The 12,070-nt window shown below is 52.6% G+C and overlaps 1 protein-coding gene across 1 annotated transcript; it reads left to right on the top strand.

Annotated features, from left to right (window-relative positions):
* The first annotated feature begins 728 nt into the window (after positions 1-728).
* Positions 729-9,455, top strand: LOC131483265 (KRAB domain-containing protein 4-like). The gene is made up of 3 exons (XM_058681018.1): positions 729-762; positions 9,054-9,180; positions 9,322-9,455. Exons 1-3 carry the CDS (start codon positions 748-750, stop codon positions 9,453-9,455), a joined length of 276 nt encoding a protein of 91 aa, XP_058537001.1. The 5' UTR covers positions 729-747.
* Positions 9,456-12,070: the final 2,615 nt, after the last annotated feature.

The raw sequence follows: 12,070 nt of genomic DNA, 5'->3' as shown, positions 1-12,070 counted from the left end.
ACGCGGCTGCCACGGCTGGGGCTGGTCCAAGCCCGAGCCGGAAACTCCATTGTGGTCTCCCCGGTAGATGGCAAGGACCCTGGGACTCGGGCCGTCTTCCCTGGCGCATCAGCTGGGAGCTGGTTCTGAACCATAGCATCTGGGACTCCATGCAGCTCAGATGTGGGACGCCCACGTTGCAGGCTGCCAGGCCCACCCCATCTGTCCCCAGGACCAGCTGGGGTGCTGGGCGAGGCTGGAGCCAGGAGGCAGGAGTCTGGAGGTCCCTCAGGGTCTCCTACATGGAGGTCAGGGGTTGAGTTCCTTGGTCCGTTTCCCGCTGCTTTCCCAGGCATAGGGAGCTGCATTGGCAGTGGGGCATTGGGACTGCAGCCAGTGAGCAGGTGGGATGTGGGCACAGCAGGTGGCGGGCCAGAGCTGTGGTGCCACAGACCCAGACCCCTCCCATTTGCTTCTTGTACTGCACGAGGACATCTGTTTGTGACAGGTGCCCTGGTCAGTCCTGACCAGAGAGAGAGAGAGGCTCGTGCGGCTTGTCAGCACCTGATGGTGTGGGGGCCTGCAGGGGCAGGTGTGTGTGCCCACAGTCACCCTGGGAGCCCCAGCCGAGTGTCCACAGCGGGCCTCCGTGTGCCGGGCATGTCTGCCTGCACAGGCCGCCAGGCCCCCGAGCTCAGTGCCTGCCTCCTCCTCTCCCCTAGCTCCACCGTCAGCTGGCCCCTCACGCTGATCCAGAAGCCTCCGAAAATGAGCCGATCGCAGGTGAGTCGCCGTGTGCTGTGTGTTTGCTCCCACTCTGAAGAAAGATGAAGCTCCTGATCACGTGAAACACACCTTCCCTGCAGAGGGTGGGTGAGCTGAGAGCCCTGGGTCACCTTTGCATGCAGGCAGGGGTCATGGGGTGCCTGAGGGACTTCTCGTTGTTGGTGGGTTTTCCCTGTTGCCACGTTCCTGGAAGTGTTTCTGGGCGGGAGCCAGTGGAGTGGCCTGTGACTTTGTGCAGTAGGAGCCGTGGCGTCCTTGCCACAGGCGCCTCCGTGCGGCTCACAGCAGCCCAGGGCCTGCTGCCCAGGGAGAACCTGATGTGCACGTACTTTGCCTGCTGGTCCAGGGGTGAGCCCTGGGAGGGTGGCCGGTGCCTCACCTGCCAAGGATCTCTGTCCGTGGGGGTGAGTGGGCCCCACAGCTGACCAGGCAGGTTTCCTCTCGTCTCACGTTTCCCACCTGGTGTGGCCTCTCGCCACTTTGCTGAGCCGGGGATCTGTTTCATGCTCAGCCCTAGGCGGTTTGTCCAGTGCCTCGCCGGACGAGCCTCTGACGTTTGCTGTTTCTACGTTGGTGTCTTCCCCATAGAGTCTCCATTTCCCTTGACTTTGGAAAGACATTAATCAGCAAGCAAGGGCCAAGGCAGGCCCAAGACAGGAGGTGGGAATTGCATTGGGGTCTCCCATGTGCCTGGGCCCAAGTGCGTGAGCCATCACCTGCGGCCTTCCAGGGTGGGTGATGTTAACAGGAAGCTGGGCTTGGGGAGGAGCCAGGCCCTGGTGCCAGGCATCTGTGCGGAATGTGGGCGTGAGGCCCAGCGCCCACCCCCGTGTTTGTCTTTCCACAACATGGGGGTCTTTCCTTAAGGTACAGTGTCCTGTGTTCTGAAGTCACGTGGTCCTCGTGGACAGAGAGCTCGTGCTCCTCTTGGTCACCAAGTTGCAACAGGAGCTGCCCTGGCGGGTCTCTTGTGCGTCCTTGCCCCCGTCTAGTTTTCTAAGGAATCCAGGTTGTGTGTCTTGGTTGGCCATTTTGGATTGTGTTGACATCTTTTATCTTACTCTTTGTGGAAATCAGTTAATTGAGGACCCGGCGAGATTGCGTAATGGTTAAGGTCCCCCCCTTTGAATGCACTGGGATCCCATATGGGTGCCAGTTCTAATCCCAGCAGCTCCAGTTCACATACAGCTCCATGTTTGTTGCCTGGGAAAGTGGTGGAGGACGGCCCAAACTTGGCACCCTGCACCCACATGGAAGACCTGGAAGGAAGTTCCTGGCTCCTGGCTTCTGTTGGAGCAGAACCGGCTGTTGCGTTCACTTGGGGAGTGAATGGTTGGACGGAAGATCTTCCTCTCCTCTCTTCTCTCCTGCTCTGTGTACATCTGCCTTTCCAATAAAAATAAGAAAATCTTTCCCAAAAAAAATTAAAACAAAAAAAAAAGGACAGAGAGAGAAATCAGTTAATTGAAAAGGTGGAATCTCGGTTATGGAGGGCAGCCTAGCAGGTGTGCTGTGCCCAGGGGGCAGTGGCCAGTAGCACCCTGTTTTCCCCAGGTTCCAGTGGCAGTGAGCATGCACAGGCGTGGCCAGCAGGAGAGCTGCGGGTGGGGTGGGTTTCCCACGCAGGAGAGGCCTGGTTTACACACAGGTGCAGAGACAAGGTCTGTGAGGAGCAGCCCACTGAGGACTCCATGGACACGGCTGAGGTGGGGGGGGGAGTGCCGGGTCCAGGCCCACATGCTGTGTGTCTGACCTAGCTCCCCTGCTGATGCATCTGGGGACCTGCGGATTGTGGCCCAAGTGCTGGGGTCCCTGCACTCACGTCGGGGACTCAGGTGGAGCCCCTGGCCCCAGCTGTCACACCATTTCAGAAGTGAACCCAGGGATGGAAGCTCTCACTCTGGTTTTTCTGGTCTTGGTTTCTCCTGCTGTATCACTCTGCCTTTCAAAAGACGTTTCTGAGGATATGTTGGGACAGTCTGTCCAGGCGAGGGCCCTGTAGGTGGAGATAAAGGATTGCAAGGGTGCCTGCCGTGGGCGTGAGGCGGGACAGGCTGTACGTGCACATCACCCGCATGACCTGGGCCTCGGCCGGCAGCTCTGGCCGGACGCCCTGACACAGGACTCCTTGTGGGTGTGCATGCGTCAGTTAGTCATTTGGGGAGCAGACACTGCAGGTAAAGCCTCAGCCGTCAACACCAGCATCCCAGAAGGCCGCCAGCTCGTGTCCCGGCTGCTCCACTTCGGACCCAGCTTGCTTTCTTTTTTTTTTTTTTTTTTTCCGGAACAATGTTTTATTATTTATCATTTTATGATGCAGTTCCATAGGCTCCTGGGATTTCCCATGACCCCTCCCCAGCTCCTCCCCCCACCTAGTTCTTCTATATCATTTCTTAAGTGTTTTTGTTTTTTTTTTTTTTGAAGATTTATTTATTTTATTACAAAGTCAGACACACAGAGAGGAGGAGAGACAGAGAGGAAGATCTTCCGTCCGATGATTTACTCCCCAACTGAGCCGCAACGGCTGGTGCTGCGCCGATCTGAAGCTGAGAACCAGCAACCTCCTCCGGGTCTCCCACGCGGTGCAGGGTCCCCAGGCTTTGGGCCGTCCTTGACTACTTTCCCAGGCCACAAGCAGGGAGCTCGATGGGAAGTGGAGCTGCCGGGACCAGAAGCAGCGCCCATTTGGGACCCTGGTGCATTCAAGGCGAGGACTTTAGCCGCTATGGCACGCCGCCGGGCCCAAAGTATAGTTCTTCATACACAGTCATATGTCCATCATTGCGGGCATGGACAATGGCAGAGAGTCCAGCATCCTATTGTCAAGCTATAGTAAACAGTTTCAGTGTAAGTCCATCCTTGTCTGGAAGTAGAAATGCATGCTGCATTCTATCCTCACATCTGGATGTGTTAGTCTCCATTTCACAGCTACTGTACATCCCCTCAAATGAAAAGTCACAATAGAAAATCAACAATAGGAAGAAAACTAGAGATTTACAATGCCATGAAGTTCAATAACATGTTACTAGATATGACAGTCTTTACTGCACAGCTATTATAAATCCCCTTAAATGAAAAGCCACAAGAAAAGATCAACATCAGGAATAAAAAAATTTAACAACACCATGAAGTTCAATAATATGTTACTGATGGATTAATGTGTTGCTGAAGAAATGATAAAGAAAATCAAGAACCCTCTTGATGAAAGTGATGCTACTTTATGATCTATGAGTCTGAATAATTTAATCACAAGAAGCTGTTATGAGGAGATGAAACTAACAAAACCAAAAACATCAAAATCCATGAGATACAGCTTCTGCTGATTTTTCTTGGTGAAATATGTCTCTTCTAGACAACAAATAGATGGGTTTTGTTTTTGAATCCAGTGTACTCATCTATGACTCAGTTTGATTAAGCTTAAGGCGGTTACTCTGAGGGTTCACATGTATGGGTGGTAATTTGGTCCTGTCCTTTTAGCAATGGGTTGTTCATTGATTTAGTCTTCTGTTGTCATTTTCCTGGGATGTTCTTCTCGTTTGCCTTTGGTTTTGTTGGGTGCTATTCTTCTTGTCTGTCAAGAGAACATCTTGAAGTATTCTTTGTAGGGCATGTTTGGAAGAGGCATATTCTTTTAACTGTTCTTTACTGTGGAAGAATTTTATTTCATTTTCTAAGACAAAAGAAAGCTTTTCTGGACATGTTATCCTGGGCCGACAATGTTTTTCTTTTAGAATCTGGAATATGTTACTCCATTCCCTTCTAGCCTGTAGTTTCTTTTTTTTTTTTTTTTAATTTTATTGTTATTGGAAAGCCGGATATACAGAGAGGAGGAGAGACAGAGGAAGATCTTCCATCCGATGTTTCACTCCCCAAGTGAGCTGCAACGGGCCGGTACGCGCCCATCCAATGCCGGGACAAGGAACCTCTTCCCGGTCTCCCATGCGGGTGCAGTGTCCCAGTGCATTGGGCCGTGCTCAGCTGCTTTCCCAGGCCACAAGCAGGGAGCTGGACGGGAAGTGGAGCTGCCGGGATTAGAACCAGCGCCCATATGGGATCCCGGGGCTTTCAAGGCGAGGACTTTAGCCGCTAGGCCACGCTGCCGGGCCCGCCTGTAGAGTTTCTTGTGAGAGGTGTCCTGTGAGTTTAATTGGCATTCCTTTATATGTCAGTTGATTTTTTTCACATGCACATTTAAGCATGTTTTCCTTATGTTCAATTGAAGGGAGCTTGATGATCATGTGTCTTGGTGAAGATTGCTTTGGATCAAGCCTGTTGGGAGTTCTGTGCCCCTCCTGGATGTTATTTCCCAATTCCTTCTCTAGATTAGGGAAATGTTCGCTTTTTATTTCATTAAATATATCTGTAAAACCAGTTTCCCTTTCTGTACCTTCTGGGATTCCCATAACTCTTATTTTAGGCCTCTTAATAGTGTCTTTCGATTCTTGAATACTATTTTTGGCCTGATCCAGCTCTGCTTCCAGGTTTTTGTTTGCTTCCCCCTGACAACAGTAAATATCTTCCACTTCTAAGATTCTGTTTTCTGCTTTCTTGATTCTGTTTTGGAGACTCTCCACTGTGCTTTTAATTTGCTCTACTGTGTTCTTGATTTCTGATATATCAGCCTTGATTTGCTTTATTGCTGCTTTTTCTTGTGTAACATATTCCTTAAATTCTTTGAACTCTTTTTTTTTAAAGATTTATTTATTTTATTACAAAGTCAGATATACAGAGAGGAAGATCTTCCATCTGATGATTCACTCCCCAAGTGAGCGTAACGGCCGGTGCTGTGCTGATCCGAAGTCAGGAACCAGGAACCTCTTCCAGGTCTCCCACACGGGTACAGGGTCCCAATGCATTGGGCCGTGCTCAATTACCTCCCAGGCCACAAGCAGGGAGCTGAATGGGAAGTGGACCTCCTGGGACCAGAACCGGTGCCCATATGGGATCCCGGTGTGTTCAAGGTGAGGATTTTAGCTGCTAAGCCACGCCAGACCCAATTCTTTGAAGTCTTGTATGTGTTTCTCATTGTTGATCAGAAGCTTTAAAATGATTTTTCTCAATTCTGTGTCTCCCCTATTTTCTCGATGTCTTCCTCAGTTAACTTGGAGGTTGGCATAGGGTTTTGCTCCTTTGCAGGGAGTTCAGTAATATTTATTGTGCCCTTGTCTCTTATTTTGCTCTTGGTCACTGTACTTCTGGTTATCATATTCTTCTGCTTGGGGCAGGTTTCTAAGCTGTGTCACCCACAAGTCTACAGTTCGATTTTACTTGTTTCTGTTGGTACACAGCTCTTTGCTTATAGCCAGTTGTGCCACTCCCTCCAGCAGGTTCCAGGTCTGGGTTCTTATCTTAGATTTCCACCGTGGTCTCTGTAGCCCCAACTCCTGGCTCCCCACTCTCCACCTCCTGTGATATCGTGCTGAGGCTGCACTGATGTCTGTACAACCTTTCTACCACTTTCGGTTGGAGCAGGTCCCGGGATTAGGGAGACACCAGGTATCCTATATAGTTAGGTTGTTGGTGGCGCTGATCTTGCCAGACCTGTTGGATGTTAGGTCTGGGTGCCACATGAACTTATTTGGACCCGTACGAAGCCATAGACGGTATTATTTTCCTGTGGGACCAGTGCAATCTACTGAACTTGGAGAGTTCTCACGAGCTCAGCACATGCGCAGTTCACTGTTGTCCCTGCAGTCCTAAAGCTTTTGCCAGAGTGTGCAAAATGGTGCCTGACGTGCCCCTATAGAGTTCTTGGTCTGCTGGCCGTCAAGTCTGTTGCTACCCAGACGTGTTTTAGGTGGAACCTGTGGAATGCTGCATTGCTGCAATTAACTGAGTCAAAAAAGAGTTCACTCCCAGCTCAGTGTATGCTCAATCCTTCCCCTTTGCCTCCTTAGGCAAAATGGTGCCCAGTTCAGCTCTAGGAGGCTGACTGGGCTGTGAAATCCACCCTGTTCTCGCACTGCCCATCTGGGATCTGCTGCTAGGTCTCTGCTCCTGCTCAAATCAAACAGACCAGCAGGACGGACAATTCTTTGTCTGGGCTCACCTCCCGAGCTCCCAGTCAGAGTCCCGTCCCACCTGGTTGCTGGTGGAGTTCCGGCTGCTGGTGGAGTTCAGATTCCGGTTTGCTGAATGCGGCTGGAGTTTCAGTCACTGCAACACCACACCGTTGTGTCCGCTGCTTTCCTGTGTCTCAAGTCTCTAGGTACCCCCCTGCTGCTGTTCTGTCCTCTCCTATTTCCTGGAATGTGTCCTCTCTGCTTCATCCTGATGAACTGTTTCTCAGTCCGTTTAAACGTGTCCTTACCCTGTTCCGCCATCTTGATTGTCTCCCTGACCCGGCTTTCTGCGAGGGGCCTGGGAAAGCAGCAGAGGATGGCTCAAGCACTTGGCCCCTGTTGCCCACATGGAAAATCCAGAAGCAGCTCCTGGCTTGAGCCTGGTCCAACTGCAGCCATTGCTGGCATTTGTGGAGTGAACTGGACGGTGGAGGATCTCTCCATCGCTGCCTCTCAGTAATGTCCTCCTGACTGGCTCACCCACCACTGTAGTTGGTGACGTCCCCAGGCTGTGCCCTGGGCCGGCCAGGCTGCCGTCTGCATGGAACGTCCGGGCTGACTGGCACAGCCCGTTCACCTTTCACTTGTTACCTTTTGCATCTTCACATCTTTTGTATTTTATTGTAAGATTTGTTTATTTTTTATTGGAAAGTTAGCTTTAAAGAGAGGAGGAGTTCCATCGATGATTCACTCCCGAAGTGGCCACAATGGCCAGAGCTGAGCCAATCTGAAGCCAGGAGCCAGGCGCTTCTTCCGGGTCTCCTGTGTGGGTGCAGGGTCCCAAGGCTTTGGGCCGTCCTCGACTGCTTTCCCAGGCCACAGGCAGGGAGCTGGATGGGAAGCAGGTCGGCTGGGGCATGAACCACTGCCCAATTGGGATCTCAGTGTGTGCAAGGCGAGGACTTCAGCCACTAGGCTACCGTGCCGGGCCCTCACATCTTTCTTAATTATTTCTTTGCATCTACTTGGAAGGTGGACTGACAGAGGGAGGAGAATACCTTCTATCTACAGATTCACTCCCACATGCCAGAGCTGACCCAAGACAGGGAGCTCTTCCACCTGCTGGTTAAACCCCACAAATGGCTGCAGCTGCTACAGCTGAGCTGCCCCTAAGCCAGAAGCCAGAAGCCAGGCATTTCTTGCAGGTCTCCCACGTGGGTGCAGGGGCCAAGCACTTGGGCCATTCTCCACCACCTGCCCGGGCCAGCAACATGGAGATGGGTCTGCAGTGGGGCAGCCAGGACTCCCACCAGTGTCCATATGGGATGCCCGTGTGTAGGCAGAGGGTTAGCTTGTTACACTACTGACCCCTGCACCTTCCTTTTGACAAGTGTGCTTTTGTAGGTAGCACATTGTTGCTTTTTTCTTGCCTTTTTTCCCCCTAAGTCAGTCTGACAGTTCTGCATGTTACTTGGGCTTTTTCGGCCATTCACTTGCACTGTGCTGAGGGAGAGGTTGGGCTCCAGTGTGCTGCTTCCGGTTTGTCCGCGTTGGGTGTCAGTGGGAACGCGGCTGTGGGATGTGGTGGCTGCTTTGGGGTTGCTGGTGTGCTGCTGCAGTGTGTCCCAGCTCAGCAGGAGCTGCTTTCCTGGGTCCCTCTTGTTGCCTTTGATTTCCACGCGCAGTGCGCACAGAGCAGTCCACGGTTCTGTTTACTACACTTGATCTTAGCCAAAAGGCTGAGAAGCGATCACGGTTCTGTTTTAAATGACCGCTTGTATGCTCCCCTTTGCTGGAGTAGATTCCTGTTGTTGGCCAGAATCCCAGACGTGTGCTGGTTCAAGTCCCGGCTGCTCCACATTTGATCCAGCTCCCTGCTTATGGTCTGGGAGAGCAGCAGAGCACGGCCCAGCTCTGGCCGTTGTGGCCATTCAGGGACAGAATCAGCAGGTGATTCTCTATATCCATCTCTGTATCTAGTTGTCTGTCTGCTCTGTAACTCTGCCTTTCCACTTTTATTTGAAAAAAATCTAGAAAACTGAGGTGACAGGGGAAGTCCAGCAGCTGGTGGGCTGGCCGTGTGCACTGTGGCCCCTGGCCGTGAAGAGCACAAGGGTGGAGGTCAAGGAGTCTGGTGGGAGATCGTGGTGGGTGTTTGTCGCCCTTGGGCTGTGGGGGCTGGGCTGGCTCTGGCTGTCGTGTGTGGCACAGGACAGAGCCCCGAGGCAGAGCGGGCACCAGGGTACTCTGCTTCATGTCCCACTTGGCGTCTCACTGCCGTTGCAGGGGCCCTTGTGGTTCAAGGACGTGGCCGTGGGCTTCACACAGGAGGAGTGGCAGCAGCTGGAGCCGGTGCAGAGGAGGACTTACCGGGAGGTGACGCTGGAGAACTACAGCCACCTCGTGGCCGTGGGTGAGGAGTGCCCTCCTGAGTGCCCTCTGGGTGGCGCCGTCAGGCCACTTCATGCCCACTGGGTGGTGCATAGGGTACAGATAAGTGCTGGGCAACCTGGCAGCCCAGCCCTGACCTGAGGGCCCTGCTTCTCACAAACAGGCGGTGACGTCTCCAAGCCACGCGTGATCGTGAAGTTGGAGCTGGGAGAGGAGCCATGGCTGGCGGACAGAGAGCTTCCCTGTCTGAGTCCTCTAGGTGAGCAACAAGAGTGTTTACTGTCCCAGCTGAGGTGACAGCAGGACCTGTGTGCACGTGGCCCCAGGTCCCTGCCCTCTGCTGGCACTGGCTCCGGCTCCAGGGAGTTTGCTCTCACAGCCCTGAGGCCCCTCTTGGTCGTCCACCTGGTACTGGCAACGACCTTTGTTTGCAGACACCCCAAAGTCTTACAGGAAAATCACCATGAGACTTTTGTGTCCCCCCTCCTGTCTTGCACTGCCTCCCTGCTGGATGGCAGCTCCGCCCTCTCTCCTGTTCCCAACTCCACTTCCCCATTCAGAGCTCAGTCATGGCCTGTGCTGGCCGGATGAACACCTGCCCCCGGCCAACAGATGACCTGTAGCACTGACTGCCCCGTGGACCCAGCACCTGAACTGTCTCCTGGGTGACCGGCCTGGCAGCATGGCAGCGCCAGGGCATGTGCTGCTCTGTGCTGCCCACAGTGCCCGAGGACTTGAGCCACCAATCTCCTCCTCCCTAATTGGTTTTGTAAAGATTTGCTTTATTTGAAAGGTGGATTTACAGAGAGAAGGAAGAACAGAGAGAGTTTCCATGTGCTAATTCACTGCCCATAAGCTGGAGCAGGGCATTCCAAAGCCAGAAGCCAGGCGCTGCTTCTGAGTCTCCCAGTGGGTGGCAGGGTTCCAAGCACCTGGGCCATCCTCTACTGCTTTCCCAGGTGCATTAGCCAGGATCTGAGTCAGAAGTGGAGTATCCAGGACTCGAACCAGTATCCATATGGGAAGCTTGGGAGGCTTAGCTTGCTGTGCCATGGTGCATTTTTGGTTTCTGACTGTTGTTGCTGTGAAAGGTCACTGTCCACACATTCTCACCGTCTGCATAGTCCCACTGTCCATGTGTTCTCATGGCCCACGCATGTTCACTGTCCACGTGTTCTCGCTGTCCACACGTTACCACTGTCCATGCATCCCATGCCGAGAGATGGGCTTTCTTCCTCAGCTACCTTTCCAACGACATGGAAGAGCACAACGAGGTCCCCAAGCAGCCATCTTCTTCCTCTATGGCAAGAACTACGCTGAGCTGCCAGAACGCTGGAAGGGTAAGCACTGGAACATCCCACATGGTGGTCACCACTGACTCATTTGTTCCCGTCAGGGATGCGGGCTGGGCAAGGACGCACCTTGAGCCGTGAGCTGAGTGGTGAGGGTCCGGGATTGGGCATGGACTCTCCTGCTGGCGAGTGGCCCCACCTCAGGCCCAGAGTCAGGGACTCCCACGGACAGGCCCAGGATGGCTGAGGACCAGAGTTCAGGACCAAGGGCCAGGGCACCAGGGAGTCTGTCCCCCAGCCCACCCGTGCATGGGGACACAACTGGCTGGTCACATCTGACTGGGTCTCTCCTGCTTCCAGGTCGGTGAGCCCAGGGGACACGTTCTTCAGCAGCAGCAGCAACAGTCGAGACACCAAGGGCCACTGCGAGATGGCGGAGAGGCCTGGTGGGTGGCAGTCTAGAACAACCCAGACTCTTCTAGATCAGTGTCCCTGCAAGGACTCCTGGGAGCTGTGGGCACTCCCAGGGCTGTGTGGTGGGACAGCATCCTATCCAGTTCCATCTGGCCCGAGACTCCAACAAATTGGCACAATTGATCTCCTCCCCTGAGACAGCAGCTGCAGCCCTACCCATTTATTTATTTAGTTTGTTGTCATCTAACTGGTCAACACGGTCGAATACCATCAGAAGGGACCAGCATTTGGACTCATCATGGGGATGAACTGCATTCCAATCTTAGTCACATTTCTAATGAAGTGCATACTCTGGATATAGCTCAGATATATTATATACATTTTATGACCTATGTTAGGTGTTTTAGAAAACATTTTAAAGCTGCTGTTTTTATAGATAATATATTAAATGTATTACAAATAGTTTTGAAATAGCCACTGTTCTGAAAACGTTGCTCCTATAGTTTTGTGTTGACATTGTAAGTCTTACATGTTATATACATACAATTTTGTTCCACGTAAAGAATTTTTTTAAATTTCAGGCGTAACTACTCCACTAGAAAGCAAGTTCTGCAAATTCCTGAATGAGTGTTTGTGGAGATATGGGTGTTTGTTAGTGACTTTCGCCACGATTCTGTTGTCAGTTTCATCTGGCCTTGACACCTTGAACTTGAATGAGGACCGTGGTCTGTCTGTGAAGGGAGAACATGAACTATACCTCTTGGGGACGTGTAATAAAACAGTCTTCTTTCCTCCACCATGCATGCTGGATTTTCTGTCCCGTCTGGCGTGCTGTCACGTGGTCTTGGTGCGCCATGGGGTGGTGGTCCCTTGACTCCCTCGCTGGACACTGAGCACTGATGGTGACTGACTCTTCACCTGCAAAGGGCCTTGGAGCGGGAGGCGTGGCCTGCACTGGAGTGCAGAGAGACCCAGGGTGCAAACCTGGCAGGTGCCTGTAGGTTAGATGATTGGGACAAGGAGAGTCAGCTCCTCCTTTGGTGCCCAAAGCTCCTCAGCCACCATGTCTTGGTCTGTTTAGAGGCAAAAGCCAGTCTTTCTGTTTGGGAATTGAGTGCCTGGGGTCCCACCACTTCTACCTTCCTCGGCCACCTTTCCAGAAATTATGGCAGGCGTCTGGATGGGAATACTCCCCATTAACGAGAC

This window comes from Ochotona princeps, chromosome 24 (genome assembly GCF_030435755.1).
Source record: "Ochotona princeps isolate mOchPri1 chromosome 24, mOchPri1.hap1, whole genome shotgun sequence".
NCBI classification, from domain to species: domain Eukaryota; kingdom Metazoa; phylum Chordata; class Mammalia; order Lagomorpha; family Ochotonidae; genus Ochotona; species Ochotona princeps.
Note: the sequence above shows the minus strand (reverse complement) of the source record. Positions and strands in the feature narration are given on the sequence as shown.